The sequence below is a fragment of the Siphateles boraxobius genome, unplaced genomic scaffold (assembly GCF_051911475.1).
Source record: "Siphateles boraxobius isolate OS27281-9 unplaced genomic scaffold, OSU_SipBor_1 20, whole genome shotgun sequence".
Lineage (NCBI taxonomy): Eukaryota > Metazoa > Chordata > Actinopteri > Cypriniformes > Leuciscidae > Siphateles > Siphateles boraxobius.
In genome coordinates, this window is record NW_027508811.1 from 13423560 (window position 1) to 13442921 (window position 19362).

The window sequence follows — 19362 nt, forward strand, 5'->3', positions numbered from 1 at the left end:
ACCTTCCATAGACCTTCACAGCAGCGCCATCTTTGATTTTTAATGGGAATGAAAGCGAGGCTGTGAGGGACAGACATGCATCTCTTCAATGGGCTGTACTGTTATTTAATGTGTTTTTGGATTGTTCTGCTCATGAAACACTGGAAAAATATCTTTCCAAGAAATTTCAGTTGACAAAAAACTCCCGACAATATGCTGTGGAAAATTGTAAGTAATCTAGGAGCATTATACAGCTTTTTTACAGCGGATGCCATTGGAAACAAGGCAAGTCTATCCCTCGCAGCCTCACTTTCATACATTCCATGGCGCTGCTCTGAATAAGGTCTATTGGACAGTGTGGCAAAAAGTTGATTTTGGACCATTTTCATTTAGTTTTTTTCCTCTTAAAATTTCTTCAAACAGATACATTTAACAATTGTTGACAAAGTCATTGTATAAAGCTTTAAAATGAATATAGGTATCATTGTCCTAATAATTTAACCCTTAGTTGATGATAATATTTTTGTATCTTGTATCTGAGCAGATTTTGTGGCGTTGTTGAGATCTCCTCTTAAAAGCTTAAACAGTACATGTAAGTATTTTTTCTTTCCTATGGATTAGTTTTGTTGTAAGATTCAAATATCAGGGTTTTTAATCCATAAACATGTTGCATCTACTAACTAATTCTTATGGGTTGAATTTAAAGCAAATAATAACCTTGTGTTTGTGAAAGTATTTGCTGTGTTACTCGTATGTTGAGTACATACAGAGTACCTATAGAGTACGTAAATATGTGCATGTGCGAGAGAGTCAGGGCTGTAGGGGTGATGCTTGCAGTATTGATCAGTGAGTGTTTGCTGGGCAGGGTAAACAGCTGTGATAGATGGCCGTGTTAAAGAGGTGTGCTGTTCCCTGTGGCTCCTGTTCGGGTGGGTCTCTACACAGCCCTTAGTCTGCTAATGAAAGCAGATGCTACGGTGAACAGGTCAGTGCTGGATCAATGGCTCCCTCACTCAGGAAATGACACAAATCAATCTATGTCAAATCTGCCACTAAATAACACTACCCAGGAGAGGGTGGTAGCAGGGGAAGAGAGAGAGTAACAGTGTTTTTGGATTCTTGCTCACCCTTAATATAAAATCCCCCCCCACCCTTTTGCTTTGTCTGCTTTTTAGTTTTTTCATCTTCTAGTTTTAATCTGTACGCCTCATCTTAGCAAGACTTGTAAAAAGGGTAAGGATCACTCAAAGATCACAACCCAACAAAGACACCTGCCCACGCTGAGTCCACGCTGAATGTGAAGTGGCACACTACAGTTAATAATAATAATATTAATAATAATAATAGTTGTTGTTGTTGCATCCTTACAACAACAATCATTTTGACATATAATCATAATGAGGATGATAATTACAATAATTATATTTATTTAAAAACAACAATAACGCATCCTTACAACAACAATCAATTTGGCATAATAATAATAATAGTATGATAATGATGTTGGTGATAATTATTAAATGTATGTAATATATATTTATTTAAATAATAACAATAATAATAATTATTAATATTTTTATTAATGGTATAATAAGTTTTTAATGGTTTAATATTCTTATGTTGTGTAATAAAGACTTGTTTTCAGAGAATACGTCAAGTCAACTTCATTTATATAGCGCTTATATATATATATATATATATATATATATATATATATATATATATATATATATATATATATATATATATATATATATGGAAGGCTTTACAATACAGACTGTTTCAAAGCAGCTTTACAGTGATAATAGGAAATTAATGCAACAGAGATTGTTTTGGCTGTACAGCAGCTCTAGAAGAAAGTCATTGTCCAGCTTAAGTTTTTAATGATTCATTTCCTTTGTAAGAATCATTAGTTATTAACTAAGGGGCCACTTACACAACACCGTTTTCAACTGAAAACTTTCAATGCATTCTGGCTGTTCATTTACACGACAACGGCAGCTAAGTATCTAAAGAATAAGTAATCTTTACACACCTTGATTATTGTTTGGGGTTTGTGCAGAGAGCTTAGTGTACTATCTAACCATATGTTTGCTTGTCAAATTTAGATTATACCACAGCCATTTGCATTTTATAGCCATTGCAGGTGTTGTTTGGCATTAAGGTTTTTCACCCAAAAATGAAAATTATCCCATAATTTACTCACCCTTAAGCCATCCTATGAGATGTATGACTTTCCTCTTTCAGCAAAACTCATTCGGAGTTACATAAAAAAAATATCCTGGCTCTTCCAAGCTTTATAATGGGAGTGAATGGTACCTTCGATTTTGAAGCCCAAAAAAAGTGCATCCATCCATCATAAAAGTAATCCATATGGCTCCAGAAGGTTAATAAGGGACTACTGAAGCGAAGCGATGCGTTTTTGCATATATTGTAGATTTGCAATATCCATATTACTTCCGGTAATGGCCGTATGCAAGTTGAGTCCCAGCGGAAGAGTGACCTCTGACCCATCGCATGATGTATTGACAAATGCGGAAGCGCAGAGGATAGAGCAAAACAAAACACCGGTCACGAATTTAGAAGTCTAAAACTAGATTTTTTAAAGAGAAATGTTGGAGAATTTCGATATAAGAGAAGAGGTGCTTGAGTTTGTTGCCCAGCCCTATTTGTTTGAATCACAAGAGGCGTCTTACGCTTCTCTACATTCTACGTCATGCGTCAGGTCAGAGGTCACTCTTCCTACAGAACTCGACTCGCATACGGCCGGAAGCCAGTGATTTATATTTTGTAAAGTTATAAATATGGATATTTTTCTTACAAAATTGCAACGCTTCACTTCCGAAGGCCTTAATTGATCACCTGGAGCCTTATGGATTACTTTTATGATGGATGGATGCACTTTTTGGGCTTCAAAATCTAGAATATCATTCACTCCCATTATAAAGGTTGGAAGAGCCAGGATATGTTTTAATATAATTCTGACTGTGTTTGGCTAAAAGAAGAAAGTCCCATACACCTAGGATAGAACAGGGTAGGAACACTTTTAGAACAATACCATTTTTATGATCAAAAGGTGTGTGTTCATGTGTATGAAATGGAGCGAGAGAGCTTGGATAGACAATTTCCTGGCTACTGTATCCTAACATGGACAATGTCAATATAAGCTTGACAGATTTGGCCCATCTGCTTTTTCTCAAAATATCATTAATGCCATAAAAAGCCAGAGGTACATGTGAGTGTTTGTATAGACATAGGCTACGTCTAGAACTCTGTGTGTGTGTGTGTGTGTGTGTGTGTGTGTGTGTGTGTGTGTGTGTGTGTGTGTGTGTGTGTGTGTGTGTGTGTGTGTGTGTGTGTGTGTTCTGTCACTCTGCTACTTAGTGGAAACTCTTTTACGTGCAGATAAGGCTGGAAAAACCTCATCAGCTGTTTTAGTTTTAGACAATTCAGTCATAATCTTCTCATGTTAATATAGTTTTGCTGTTATCCAACTAGATTTTCATGTGCTCGTATGATGCTTGTGGTTTCTCCAGTGATGAAAATCCCTCTCTGATGCGCCAGATTTACTGCTGCAGCCGGGGTGAAAATTAACCCCAAGTCTACAATAGAGTTTTGGCACACTGCTTGTAAACAGTCCAATTAAAGCGAGATGTGAAGAACACTTTAGTGGGTTCTGCTGTGACCCATCCATAAGTAAAGTGTGAGGCATTTGAAGAAAAAGAAAGTGAGACATACACTCTGATCATTGGTACTCACCATTATGCAGATCGGCACGTTTTAACTATTCTACACCCCGGTTTCACAGCAAGGCTTAAACCCAGTTCCAGACTAAAATGCATTATTGAGCTGTTTTAATTAAAGGAAATTTGCACTGACATATCTTAAAATATGTCAGTCAGTGATAGATGCGTATATACGTCTTAACCTGAAATCTACACGCCACAGAAAAAAGAGTGTGTGTGTGTGTGTGTGTGTGTGTGTGTGTGTGTGTGTGTTTGTGTGTGTGTGTGTGTGTGTGTGTGTGTGTGTGTGTGTGAGAGAGAAAATCTTCCTTCTTGAACATGCATCAGCTTCATTTAAGCTATAATGAATCTTTCTCTCCTCTTATCCCTCCTTGAAGCATGTTTAGAGTTCTTCCTGGATTATTTCTTGTTTCCCTGTCCAATTTCCCTGTGTTAACCAGAGGAAGCATGTCGACTCGACACACAGCACAGCCAGCCGTGACAGAGTCTTTCCTGTGAACATTTGTGTTTGAGCACATTTGTGTGTTTAATGGAGCTAGTGGAGCAAGACCGCCAGCAGCGGCAGTGAGTGTGGGATTTCATGGTGTGGTTGAACTTTCTGGGGTGAATGAGTTCAAAGTGTTTGTAAATGATGGAGATTTCCATCTGTCTAAAGTCTTATTGAGGAACACATGACCTCTCTTACTAGCAGCTCTTCTATCAGTCCTTCACCTCTTGGTTGCCCAAATGATTTTTTTATTCATGTTCTGTCGTTGTGATTCAGCATGATTTAGTCTTTAATATGGTTTCTATTTTGCAGTTTTTTTCTTCTATGATAGCATTGGTTAAGAGCTGTGAAAAGCCTCCATGGAAGCATCCATGGAAGGGAATGAAATGTTAGACTGATGAAAAGGGGCACAGGCACGAGCATATCTATGGAGTGGAGTGAGTTTCAGTAGATGGGTAGCTGCTTGAGAACAGGTGAATTTGAGCTTCCTTTCCACTGCATGGGGTTCAATGGCTGCTATAAGCTCCTTTCAGGGTCCAGACTGATGTGGAAGTGCAGGGACGCCATGCAGGACTGTGCCTCTTCTCTCTTCTTCTTCTGTGTACCTCCACAACACATTAGCAGTCATACAGTTATCTCCTCATTGTTCAATGCTGATCTTGAACCTCAGTAAAAAAAAAAAATGTACAAGCATCTGTTCTTTTGTCTCACTGCATGTATATTTTGTAGTTGACATGCCCTGCATTGTGAAATGATTACTCCATCTACAACTAAACAGCATTTTGCCAAATATTTTTTACATTTACATTTGGCAGATACTTTTATTCAAAGAAATGTCTAGCTTTCAGTATCTTAAAAATTCTTAAAGAATTCATACATATTTTTAGAAATTAATTTTTTTTTTAATTAAACTAATTTAATTAATTTATTAATCACACTACAAACCAATTAAAGTTAACTAGGTTAAAAATGGAGAAGAATATAAATAGTGGCTTGTTGCATTACATAAAATATACACTTTCCCTAATACATTTATATCAATTTTAATGTTGAAAAAAAATCTCCCACCCTTGATTTGTATTCTCTTTCTAATTTGCTAGACAAAACATCTCTTTAAACTTGCTCTTAAGATTTTGTCGGCACCTTTTTCACTCCATATTCTTTTCTATTTGTCTTTTTGTGATAGTTTGCATTGTAGGACACAGGCTGACATCAGGTTACTGTAGAGCAAGATTGAGAGAATGAGACCCACTGAGGTAGCAAGGGAATACAGGAGAGGCCTTTTGGTGATGAGACGCTGCTGCTGTTTCCTTGTATGCCAGGAGCGTTTATGAACCCTGTCAGCTACTAGAGCTCACCAGCTTCAAGGTCTGGATCCTGTTAGTGCAGGATTTGTACTCATCACATGGAAAACAGCTTGTGCCGATTCCTCCCACTTCTTCTAATGGTACCCAAAAGGGAAAGGAAAGGAAAAGACGGAGGGAGGGAGAAAAGGTGGCCCACACCTTCAAAGCCAAGCTATGCTGCATCATGGAAATTTGGCCCCGTTTCCCCAGCCATGCGGGTGACGTTCACTACACATAAGAATCATTACACTAACTCTCCTTTGTGTACTTTTCATTTCTCCTCCTTGTGCTCTAAGAAATGTTATAGGATAACTTATTTGACTACCAATAGCAGTTGCATCTTACAGCTTATGTAGCAAATTATATTTTACTGAAACCAGATGTATTACAAAGCTAAAACAAAAAGAGCAAACTTTGTGTATATAACCAGATATCATCTCCTTCAAAGCTAATGCTGGGCTTGTACTATATTACTTTTCTACATTTAACGCATAATATGAGAATATCCACATAACTAACTAGTTCACTAACAAACTTGTTGTTTTTTTAAAGAAATTAATACTTTTGTTCAGCAAGGATGCATTAAATTGGTCAAAAGTGACCCTAAAGTTGTTGTTTTTTAATAATGATACAAAAAATCGAATAAATACTGTTCTTTTTAACTTTCTATTGATCAGGGAATCCTGCAAAAAGTATCATGATTTCCACAAAAATATTAAGCTGCACAACTGTTTCCAACATTATAATAATAAAAATGTTTCTTGAGTACCAAATCAGCATATTAGAATGATTTCTGAAGGATCATGTGACACAATGAAGACTAGAAAAATGACGACTGAATCTCAGCAGAAACTCAGCTTTGCGTCTCTGGAATAAATGACATTTTAAAATATATTAAAATAAGAAACAACTATTTTTAATTATTTAAATATAAATAAATTATTTCAAATTATTATAATGTTTCACCTTTTGAACGCGGAATTCTTTTTATTTCTTGAATTTTTGATCAAATAAATGCATCCTTTGTGAGAATAAGATGCAAACACCAAACTTTTGAACGGTAGCGTACATGACGACACAATAGCTGAAAGGCAAAGACTTATCATATTACATTTATGCCTACTACAACAACATGCAATAAGAAGGCATGATGTTGTATTGACCATTAAATAATGACCGTCATAATCTCAACGAAATTAATGATTATAAATGATTTTCTTCTTTGTATTATTTAAATGATTAAGTGTTTTCATTCAATTCAGTGAACTTTCGCTGGATGCTCTCTGGACTTTGAATGTCTTTGGCTGGCTTGTTTTGTTAAGTAGTTGCTTAGAAATAAAACAGCGTGTTTCATCTAACCGATCAGCCTTGTAAGATACTTGAGTAGATTGTATAAACATCAGGATTAGTTAATAGTCTTTTGGCTGGGGAACATCCTGTCTGTTCCTGCTACCTGTCCTCCTTAAGGATTGAGGATGTCCTCATCCTCATCCCCACACTCCTCCCTGGTGAAGTGAGGCTCTAAAAGAAACCCAGCTTCTGTGGTGTATGGGAGCCTGCAGTTACGATGGGGCTGTTTCAACTTCATGGGCTTACAGTACATTGTGTTTTATTGGTCTATAAAGAAGAGATTAGGGAACTGTCTCCCTCTGTAAAAGTGCTGGGGGGGATTTGTAGTAGGGATTCTGCTGATATTTTTGGGATAATGTGTCCCAAAGCTCCTGAAAAAAAGACCTATACAAAGCTACAGTAGTTTAGAATGTAGAATATAGAAATATTATATTGGATGTTATAAAATATAAATATGATAAATAAGGATATGTATAACTGATGGACTATTGTACTCCCATTTACACAGTCTGTAAATCAGATAGAGCACAGACCAAAATAATGTGATAATTTGACACACCGTGTTCTTTTCTATTATGTTCAGGTAGCCTTTCGATTTTAACAAAAGGTCACAAACCTGATTCAGCCTCTGTGTGTTGTAGCCAAAACATCATATTGATGCAGCAGTGGCATAATGTGATCAGTTTCAGGACCATGGACAGCACCATGCTTGATCAGACCTAAGCTCATGTTAAAAAGACCATCATTTCTCACCTTACAGAGTATCAGGTGTGATCAGGGTTTATGTCTGTTATGTCTAATAAAGTAATAGCTGTATTCTGTTAATGGTGCCATATTTTGTTACTCCCTCAAATATTTTACTTTCTTAAGAACTGAAACATTTATTATTATTATTAATATTATGCAAAACAGATGATGCAACGTTAAGGATCTGTATAATGTTATATCAAGCACTTTGATGCTAAGGGCTGTACTCCCAATACTGAAAATAGGAACAGATTTGCAGAAAAGTTTTGGAAGTAATGCACCGAGCATTTATTTGATCAAAAATACAGTAAAACAGTAATATTGAGGCAATGGAGTCACATTGCTGTAAAAAATATATATATTCAAAGAGTATTTTTTTTACATTTTGTACAAGATGTGATTTTTGGTGTTCAAAGTTATGACAATGAATATCTGTTCTTCCCTTTGAATGTGGATCCCTGCATTTCTCTTTGATACGCATATCAGTGGTTGTCCTCTTTTTAAAATACTCATATATGCTTTGCCGTTGCTGATGGAAGAACAGTAGATCAAAACATTACATTTATGAGGCATGATTCACAATGGATGTACAGGAATTTTTTAAGTAGTTTGTGTATTTGTTTATGTTGTTGTGATGCCTCTCTGGAGGCCTGCATACAACAGCATTAAGACTTCTATCTCAAACATTAGCAAGCTATTTTTAGGCTTCATCTTTGATCACTTCTGCACACTGCCACCTCAAATATCTGTATAGTCTGTTTGCTAGCAGTTAACACAGTTAATTAAAAATCCCTAGTGCAATTTGAGAACAATTAAACTCCAACAAGCTCCTCTTTTCCTGCAAACTGTAAGCATACGCCTGACTGGCCTGTGTTCTTTTTATAGTGCATTCATGGCTACACTATATTGATATTCCTCAATTATTCTGGCTTTGTTCTTAACCCCTACCCAAGTTTTAAACGTCTACAGTTAATTCAGCCCAAACTGCTTACCAGAGTCCATTTATACTGAACAAATTTCTATTTAAGGACTTAAGATTGTTTTGAGAATCTCCCTTTGACTTTATACTGTTCTGACTATTAAAATAGAATAGAATGTTCAGCATTCAAGAAACTGAAGTGATGACGTCTTCATTGTACTATTTGCTGAATTGTTTGTATACTGAATTTTGATTGGTCTTGAATGCTATAGTAATTGTAACTCTTCTGAGCAGCTGGCTGAAATTTGCAAACCCTGTTTTCTTTATGAAAAGCAAATCTAATTGCTCTCTAAATTTCTTATACACCAGTACAGTGGTGTGCTAGAATTTAGAACTGAAATTCTCAGAGGAAACTTTTCAGCACCAGGTTAAGATGACAAAATTAATTTTAAGTGAATCGTGCGGTTGCATATAACACAGTAATTGCCAGTTTCGAGTAAGCCTCACCTGGGCTTTATTGCAAGTTTTTGTTCTTAATGTCCCCCTGTGGTGAAAATCAAGCTTTTAATGTTGTTTATATGTCTTTGTGGTGTTTTTAATATGCTTTTAGACAAACCATATGCAAATTCACAAGTCAGCACCATTGCTGAGTATTTTCTCCTTAAAACTGCAGTGTACCAAAGATAGTCACAAAATTGTGGTTTGAAATCGCTGGTGTTTCTGACATCACAAACTACTTTAAAACTAATCACGTCAACGTGTAGATCTCTGAGCTGGTGTGAGTGAGTGGAGGTGGGGCTAATTTGCATAATCATAGAACCGCTTATACTAAGTGAGACAGGGGTGTAGAGTTTCATTCAAGCGAATTTATTTATTAAGGAAAATATTATAGAAAAATAAATAGGTTTTAAATATGTAATTTTGGTGATCAAAGATGAGTTTTAAGGGATAACATTTTTGACTACAGGGGGATTTTAAGACTGGCTTCAATGAACATGGAACAGCAATGTACAGTGTTAGATGACAGCCTTAATTACTCATGACAGGCCTGCATTCAGCCAGCCAGAGGAATGCCTGGGAATCTAGCAGACCGAAAAAAAAAAAAATCTTTAAATTGGCTCAATATTAACACAAACATCTACACATATAATGGCTGATTATACAGTCAGTATCATGTTATTAAATAAGCACACAATCTTACACACAAAGACATGAAGTGCAAATAATACAAGCTCGTTCCCTTCTGTCTGATACTGATCCGTCATCTCTCTCACTTATACATGCTTTCTGAATTTTTGCAAAGTGGAACGTACTGTTCCAGTTTTGTCAGTCAAACCCCTTGTGAAAAATAAGTTGCTCTGTTGTGTTACTGTAGCGACTTCAGCCGTTCCCTTAATGTTTTGGGACAAATTCTAACATTCAGACCCCTATATATAACCTGTGGCTTTTATTATGTCAGGGCTGTGTGACATAATAAAACCCACCTCCTGATTGAGTGTTATGGCTGTCATTAACCCTGGGCCTGTGTGAAGCTCTGGTCAGAGGTCTGAGTTGTGTTCAACAGTCTGTTCCAGCCGCAGTGGAAACAGCAGCCAGTGTCCAGACCTTCCTGTTCAGACGGAGGAGAACCATTAGAGACTCGAGCCAAATCAGAGCCAGATGTCCACAGGCTATTTGTACAAGCCATTCAATAATTCAGAGAACAGCCATTATAATTTAGGCTGTATTGTGTTGTGGACGCTGAATTACTCATGTTATATTTTATATTAATCCAATGGAAAATGAATTATCATTTTCATCTTGTCATAAACGCAAAAGACTGACCTCTAAACCAGCCAACTCTCTGAAACGCAGGACTATCCTAACATTCTCGTCTTTTCTTTTCTCCTCTCTTCTCTTTTTTTCCCTTAATTTATTCTCATCCCTTTTCTTACCACATTTCATCTCCTCTACGTGTCTTGTCTCTTTGTTCTTGCTGTGTGCTTTCATAAACAGTTTCATTGAAGGTTTTTCTTCACATAAGCTGATTTTGTGTGTTTGGTGTGATAGACCGCAACAACGCCCTCTACCGTGTCATGTTTGGTCAGACAGTACACACTGCAGGTGGCCAGACTCATGGGGAAATAATTGAAATTCCAATTCTGAGCATGTCATCATTGTCTGCCTGAATGCTCCTCAAATCCCTCAGAACCTGCTTCAAAAACAATGCAATCTCAGAAAGTCTCACACACATGGGCAAACAGAAACAGGTGTGCAGCCCATTATATGCTACTGTACTATTTCCGTCTTTATTATTTCTCCGTTGCATCGTAAAACAGCAGTAAGACAGAACTGCAAGCTGACATTTGCATACAGACACTCTCATGCACATTTACACCCAGAGAGTGCAGAATTAGTAAGTGGTGTTGTGTTTTGTCTTGCCGATGGAAGAAAGTCTCTGGGGTTCAGAGGTTTGAAAGCTCAGATGTCGGAGTCTGTGGGAGCCTGGCGCTGTGGCCACACGGCTCTGAATGCTGAAAGACACATTGTCTGGCCTAAGCGTTTAGCAGAGCTCTGGTACCTGCAGCTGTTTGTTTAAAAAAGTCATTCCTTCCTGGTCTAATATTTTCATTTCCCACCACATCTGTGTGCTTCAAATAGCTCTTGAAAGATGTGTCTGGGTGCACGTATAGTGCAAAAAGTCTGGGATTTCTTTCATTGAACATTTTTATTTATGTTAACATATGGTCTTGCTTCAATTAAAGCATGATGCTCTCAAATCATGCTGGATCACATGATAAAAAAAATTGTGGAGTTCATGGAGCTTGAGTGTTGCTGTTATTAAAGCAAAAGGGGGTCAAACTAAATATTAAGAAATATTTGAAATTCTGAAATGTATGTAAATTTTTCTATTCAACTTTTTACTCAAATTGTTATGGTGATAATATATTATGAATATGAAAATAAATCCATTACACTATTGGTCTCGTACTTTTCAAGCTGACTACTGTTTTTGTGTTGCTGCTACCATTTTGCATGTTTATTGGATTACAGTAATGACTGTAGCAGAAGCCCTTTTCTTAGGCTTATTGTGTGTGCGTGTGTACATTTTGTCTGTATGCATGTTTAAATGCGATAAACATGTTCTAGTTGAGTAGCACGACACCAGTTTGAGTGTAGCTAATAGTTGTGGTTTGCTTTACCACCAGGATATGGAAAGCGCTATATCCTGCAATGACTCATAGACTCTGTCACGATTCAGTCTTTGGGGATTTTAATACCATGAAGTATTATGAGATTCACAGAAGCCCTCACACTAACTGAAAGAGTCTGGCCCGTGTGGGTGTGCGTGTGTTAGCCAAGCACTAAAAGGGTGAGGAGTAGGTCAGACAGACTGTCTCACAGACAAAAAGAGAAAGAAAGTCAGAAGAACAGGTTAGTGCTGTCAGCAGGACTTTGATAACAGCTGTTAACACAGTTACAGACAAATACCACAACTTGTTTGTTATTGATCACAGACAGAGACACTGATCGCGAATAAACACCTTTCAAACTCTCTTTTATCCCTATAGTGAAAAATAAATATTCCACAACATGTTTGAAATACATTTATTTTATGCTAAGTATACTACAAATATACATCTATAATTATCATGCAATTTTACTTTTGGTATACTAAATTTATATACTTAGTCTGCTAAATTGGAACAACTGATTTTGTACTTAATGCAGTTTAGTTATCTGGAAGTAGTGCTGAGGTTCAACTAAAGATATACTTGAGTATATTTGATTGTGCTAAAGTGGAACTATTGCAAGTATACTTTAGGTACAGTATATTTTAAATGGCTTTCATTTAAATACTGATATTATACATTGATCATACTATCCTTACTAATAGTGATAATAAAACACATTTTATGCTTAATAGAAATGTGCATAGTGCAATAAAGAAGAACTCCAAATAAAGTTTAATTATACTATTTATTTATGTCATTAAGTCTCAAGTGAAATGTCAATAAATAAGTATTTTACCTTAAGTATGCTCAGTTCAGGCTTTTCAGTGGTTATGCTGCTGCATTAAAAATTATAGAGTGATCATTCAAATATTTAGGGAAATACCCTGCTAAAAAAAAAACAGCATTACAATTCTTCAAAAAAAGGTAAATATAGTTTCAGCATTGAACAAACTTATGCCTAAACTACAATTGTTTATTGTTTCGTAACAGTTTATAATGTTTTTATTAGTTTGCACATTTTGTGCTGTCGCCCTGACTGAATGATTGCAGGCATTCACTTTGTGTAATGTTAGGATGAAGCCAACTTCAACTAGTTTTATATAATGATTTCACTTTGTTGTGTTCTTCCTTTGTACCTTGCAATGCTTTAAATTTTTGTCTTTTATTAATTGTTATAATTTGTTGAATGCAATAACTGAAATAAACCTGTATAAAATGTATCTGTGGACTAATAAGTTTTATTTTAATATATCCTGGTTTGATTGTTCCTAAATTCTTGTTCATTTTGTAAATATAAGCCAAATAACTTACAGTAAGACCAAACACAAGCCTGAATGTGTTGCTTTAATGCATGACAAGTAAAATTATGAACCTTAAACCTTTGTAAAAAAAAAAGGTTTCAATATTTGAAATATGTTTATATGTAAACATGAAAAAAAATAAAGAAATTTCAGCAACATTTTTTGAAAGTTATCATGGCAACTTGTCTGTTTGCATGGTAAAACTGCTGAAATTTAGTATCTAAGACGTATTTATATGTGGTGGGTTAAAACGTGTTTATTTGTGTCGAATTTTCGAATATGTTGGCCTGGGCAATTTTCCTGTTTGTTTTATGTAGTATTATTATTCAATGCTCTACCATCTGTATTTGTTCAGTAGCTTTTAGTTTCATAGTTTTTGTAGCGAGACAGGTTTGTTTATGGTCTGACAAATACGTAAATGGGCCACATATGTTTTTCTAGCTGGGGATAGTTTGTGTTACATCATCGCCCCCTTTAGTTGCTCCAGAAGCTCCCTCTTCAGTACTCCGCAGGTGCCTACCCTGCATGCAGACCTACTGGAGTATGTTGCTTTATATAAAATGTTATTTATCGAACGACTATGAATACAGAGAGCAAACATAGCAAAAGGCTCTATGTTGGAACTTTTAGATCTACTATTGTGCTATGCAGCACCACATTGCTTATGTTCAAAGTGACAACAGTTAATGTTGGTATATGGTATAGCTGTAATGAAGCTGCTTTCACTGGTCAAACAGGCCTAAGGTTCAGAGAGAGAGGGGGGGGGGGGGGGGGGGGGGGTGGATATGAATATGGTCCCTTTCAAATAAGAGGAAGGTGGAGATGAAAGGTTAAATACAGAAGACAGTGTTGGATGTGTAAAAAAAAACAACCTTCCAGACACAATGTATTTACAAGACACATAAGAACAGCATTCGCTGGAAGACATTGTGATGCCTGCTAGTTCACTCAGACAGCACATAACCGCATACGGCTGCACGTCTCGCACAGCTGCATCTGCTTCTGAAGATGAAGAGTCCATCTCTGTTCTCAACCACCTCAGGCCAATGTTCTTAATAGCCTGTTTATACAGGGTGAGAACAAAAGAGAGAGAGAGGAAACAGGGCAGATAGAGAGGCAGCAGGAGAAAGCGTACTGTACTGTATGTTCCTGTAAATGGCTCTCAGACAATAGCAGAGAGCCAGAGGGTGTGCGATGTGATATACTAGTTGTACAAGACACACATCCATCATTAGCAAAATTCTGCACCTTCAGTGATGCTGAAAGTGATGATTTGTATGTGCAGCATGTCATTCAGGTCTGTAGAAAAGCACCACCGGATTTGTTTGCGATCTAATGCCACTCTGAAAGCTCCCAGATTCTGTTATGTTCTTTAATGGGGTCCATCTTGAGGATTTGTTAAGGTGCTTTCACTCCAGAACAATGAAACCATCTCAGCTCGCTGTTGCTCAGGTGAAGTCACACAGAACAGGATACAGTTACTAATGTTTTTCCTGTTTTTGTTCACTGGCAGGTTCACTTTGGTGTTCGGCTGTTTGGTTCTCTCTGTGTTCTCCACCATTCCTGCTCATATGGACCTCTCCAATCACTGCCTCCTTATTCTGGTGAGATGCACACAAGCCTATTGTACTGTATGCACAGCCAAAGGACACACCTGAAACACTCAACATGAATTGCTCTTTACCCATTTATTTCTGTAATGATGTATTTCAGAGTAAAACATGATACAAATGCAAAAAAAGGAAAAAGTTTGCTTAAACTGTTGCGACAGCTTTGGCTCTATTTGTTAAGATTATCCTACATGGCCTTAGTGATGTCAGCAGGGACTAAAGTTCAAAAGTGTTGGGTCAGTACAATTTTATTTTTTGGAGGAAATTAATACTTTGATTCCGCAGGGACATATTCAATTGGGCGAAAATGATAGTAAAGACTTTATATTGTTTCAAAAGATTTAAATTTGAAATAAAAGCTGTCAATTTTAACTTTAATGTAAAAAAATTGGAAAAAGTATTCTGGTTTCAAAAATGTTAAGCAGCACATTTCAGCAGTTTTCAACATGAATAATAAGAACAGTTTCTTGAGCACCAAACATAATGTCTTGGCTTTGTCATCACACGAAAAAAAAATACATTTTAAAATATATTAAAATAGAAAGCAGTTTATTTGTTTATATTTGTTTATATTTGTAGAAATGTATTATAATATTTCACACTATTAAATATACATAATATATACATATATTGCAATTCTCTTATGTAAAAGAAATATTCATAAATATCTTACAGACCGTAATCTTTACTAGCTGTGTGTATATATATATATATACATATATATATATATATAGACACACACACACACACACACACACACACACACACACACACACACACACACACACACACACACACACACACACACACACACACACACAGTATATATAATCGTTCTAATTCTATGAGAATAGGGGAGTCCACTTACTACAACTATAATGATAATTTTACAGAGGAAAACTATAGTGTTGGGATCACTACTCTCAAAACAAGGTGTCAAATGTCAACGTTGCTCTAATATGGTGTTCCAAGATTCCTTTAAAAACTTTGTTCAGTACCTCACCTTAAAAGACGATCACACGGATTAGTTTCATCCTTTTACTGAGATGTTTTGCTGGCTGATGGGATCCTCTCAGGTGACAACAGAAAGCAGCATGGTGCTTTTAGTGATTGAGCACCTTCGTCCCATTGGACTCTTGGTGGAGTTGGGCCAAGGTGTTCCTGTTTCAGATAAAGAGTCTGTATTGAGAGACATTCACAGACTCTGAGCTGACCTGAAAGCAGAAGAGGATGGTGTGTACCCCACTGGTGGGAAAGTAGGACCTACACAGCCTCCGTATCAGATATTACTCAGGATAAGCAAACAGTGTTGTGTCAAGCTGTGGGAAGCTCAGCCCGCCTGTCACAGTGGATTAGGACAGGACAGTTTAAAGCCTATCTCAGGCCTCTTGCCCCTTAGAGATGGGGCAAACGTGAAATATGACCTGTGAAAAGGTTAATTTGTCCATCAACAGCTGCAAAGAGTACTTGATATTTAGACATAAACATTATGAATATTAGAGATGCAAAGTACTGTATAGCCAGCACTGATTCTTGAGAAGAACTAAAACAAAAGAAAATTTCCTCTGTTCATTTTAAAATATAATATACTTTTAGTATTTTAAAATACTTATAATCAGATACAGTTATGTTTTACATGATTACATGAAAACTCCAGTAATAATTCAGAATTTATTGATTTTCCCTAATTCTTCTTTATCTTTTAAATTTTCCTTTTATCAAAAGTTTTGTGGCATTGCACGCACAGGCTGGCCACTACTCAGGCAACTATGATTACATGGAAAATTGAGAGGCTGCACAGCAGAAACAAATTATTTATATATATATATATATATATATATATATATATATATATATATATATATATATAGTGCACTTCATATTGTTGATAACAAAAAATGGATTACAAGATTATACTAGCTAGCAACCAGGTTGTTTATGGTCATGGTAAACCCTACGTTATGGGGAAAAATGTTCTCACAAAGTTAGCAATATCCAAAATCCTTGTCGTTGTGGGGACATTTTTTGATCCCAATGAAGAAAAAAGCTTATAAATCATACATAGTGATGTTTTTTGAAAATGTAAAAATGCAGAAAGTTTACTGTGATGGGTAGGTTTAGGGGTAGGGGATAGAAGGTATAAAATTAATTATGTCTATGGAATGTCCCCACAGCATATATACAATAAGTATATTCTGTACTTATTTTTTGTGAGATAGTTTTAATCCATTGCCATATTGTATTAATTGTATCCATTAAGTGGTGAATGAAAGGTCTTTTTCTGATTTGCAGGAGTTTGTGATGATTGTTGTATTCGGTCTTGAGTACATCATTCGCATCTGGTCGGCTGGATGCTGCTGTCGTTATAGGGGATGGCAAGGACGACTGCGCTTTGCTAGAAAACCATTCTGTGTCATTGGTAAGGTAAAAAAACGTGTTCTGTGAGTGTGCTCTCCACCCGTGTATGTGTGTTTGTAGAGAGTGATGAATCTGCTACATGGGTGTGGATGTTGACGGATGCTCGATAGGCTAATGATAACACCTCTGCCCAGAATCGATAACTGACTCAGACATACAAAATGAGTGAAAGAGTTCTTTTTTTAATTCCCTCTTAAAGGAAAACGAGCAATATCTACCAATGAAGGATTAAAGGCAATAAGTAAATAGTGCTATTTATATTTATTACACTAGTGGCGTATATGTGGTATTGTGTTGTATGAGGGTAATTAGGCTCCTGTGTGAATATATCAGAGTCGTGTGGCACACACTGGACCTCATCTCCATTCATTAAGAGACAGAGTCCCATCAGAACCCCATCAGCACTTTGACTAACTCTGAATTATGAAACAGAAAGAAAAAGGAAACAATTTCCCCTCTCTGCCTAGCACATTTATTCAGCATGTCCCATTAGAAATTGTGTAAAGTTCTTTGCATATTATATACACTGACAGACCCTTAATGAAGCTCACTGACTTTATGTGATAATTACCCACATCCTCTGTTATTTGTTCTCTTTGCACACTAATATAAACCTATTTATCTTCAACTTCATACAGCACTTTTTCATGGCAACACAGCAACAATTAAAAAAATTCAGTGATTAAAAAAATAAATAGGTTTAAACAACTAATTAATTGAGAAACATTCTGGCAGTGACCTGGGGCCTGTACCATGATGGTAGTGGAACAAACTCAGGGTTGCAGTTTAGTTTCGAGTTGACAAAACCAAACCAATCCAACCAGGCTTTGTTGGTACCATGATGCTGATCATCAACTTTCTCTGTCAACTCAGGCTTTGATCCTGAGTTTAGGAGTTTAAGTCAAGTCAAGTCACCTTCATTTATATAAGCGCTTTTAACAATATAGATTGGTTCAAAGCAGCTTTACAGTGATAATAGGAAATTAAAGTAACCGAGATTGTTTTGGATTAACAGCAGCTCTAGAATAAAGTTATTGTCTAGCTAAAGTTAGTTTTGATTGATTCCCTTCTGTCGCAACGATCATTAGTTATTAACTTAACTAACACGACAACTTTCTAACAGAAAACTATTAATGCGATCCGGCCGCTCATTTGCACAAAACAGTGCCTGGTGGCTTGAGATCGCAAACCATGAAATAGGTTCCAAGGTACAAGCCTTGAAAGATTTATAATATAGAGTTTATTATCGCTTCAGCGTAGCCACATGAACCAGAATTATCCCGACAACGTTTTATATGTTTAGGTGTGACATCATTAGCGAACAGCCAATCACATGCTGAGAAAGAGTGAAACTGCGATTCATTTCTCGCGAGAGAAGTAGCGCATTTCACTAATTAAATAAAAGTATTCAAATATTAAGAATTTACACAAATTTGCACAGCAAGAAGAAAAAAAGCTGTGTATGAAAGAGGAAAAGACATGTGTCACTTTGCTCACAGCTGATTGGTCCAAGTTCGGTTTGCAACCTCTTACCTGGAACATAACCTGCCCCGGACCAGGTTAGCCGTGGAGCGTAAGTTACTATGGCGATGAACACTGCTAAAAGCCAAGCCACTTTCATGGTGCCTAAAACCCAGGGTTGGCGCAAACTGAACTGAAACATACCTGGCTAGCCACCTAAACCGGCTTCATGGTATAGGCCCCTGATTTACCACATTTTTTTTTTTGGATGAATTTGAATATGCTTTCATGCTTGATTGTTCAAAAAACAAATTCTTTTACACATATTTTACATTATTACAGCACCTGTCTGTAGTCTGTCTCCCAAGTCTGACTCAAACGCACCATTTAGTTCCTGTTTTGATTAAGCCCCTCCTTCCGAAATTCGAAATGTTCTGTGATTGGTTAGCTGGCCCAATGTGTTGTGATTGGAACCGCTTGGCGCGTGTTCGGGAAATGTCACGCCCCTTACTATGACCATGAGTTCCCTTTCAAGGGAACTCGCGATGCGTCATTGATGCTTTGGGAACGCCCCTGTGTAAATGCGTCTGAGCACTTGTCAACTAGTCCAATGGTGAGAATGAACGTCACGGGCGGGTGACGTCATAACCAGGAAAGAATAAATACAAGCATAGTGCCCCGTTATTGCTCCGACTCCGCTAACGTCTGACATTTTAATTTTTTGAACAAGATAGCAAAGTTGGCGCATAGGATTGTGGATGATTTGAGAGCGCGAAGGCTACA

General features: G+C 36.7%; 1 protein-coding gene across 11 annotated transcripts in view; it reads left to right on the forward strand.

Annotated features, from left to right (window-relative positions):
- kcnq5a (potassium voltage-gated channel, KQT-like subfamily, member 5a) overlaps positions 1-19362 on the forward strand; it is a 150253-nt gene that overhangs the window by 97625 nt on the left and 33266 nt on the right. For all 11 annotated transcript variants that reach the window (XM_077236955.1, XM_077236951.1, XM_077236957.1 and 8 more), the window contains 2 exons: positions 14604-14694; positions 16993-17119. In XM_077236955.1, the coding sequence (XP_077093070.1) occupies positions 14604-14694; positions 16993-17119 (218 nt within the window). The remainder of the gene's footprint in view (positions 1-14603; positions 14695-16992; positions 17120-19362) is intronic.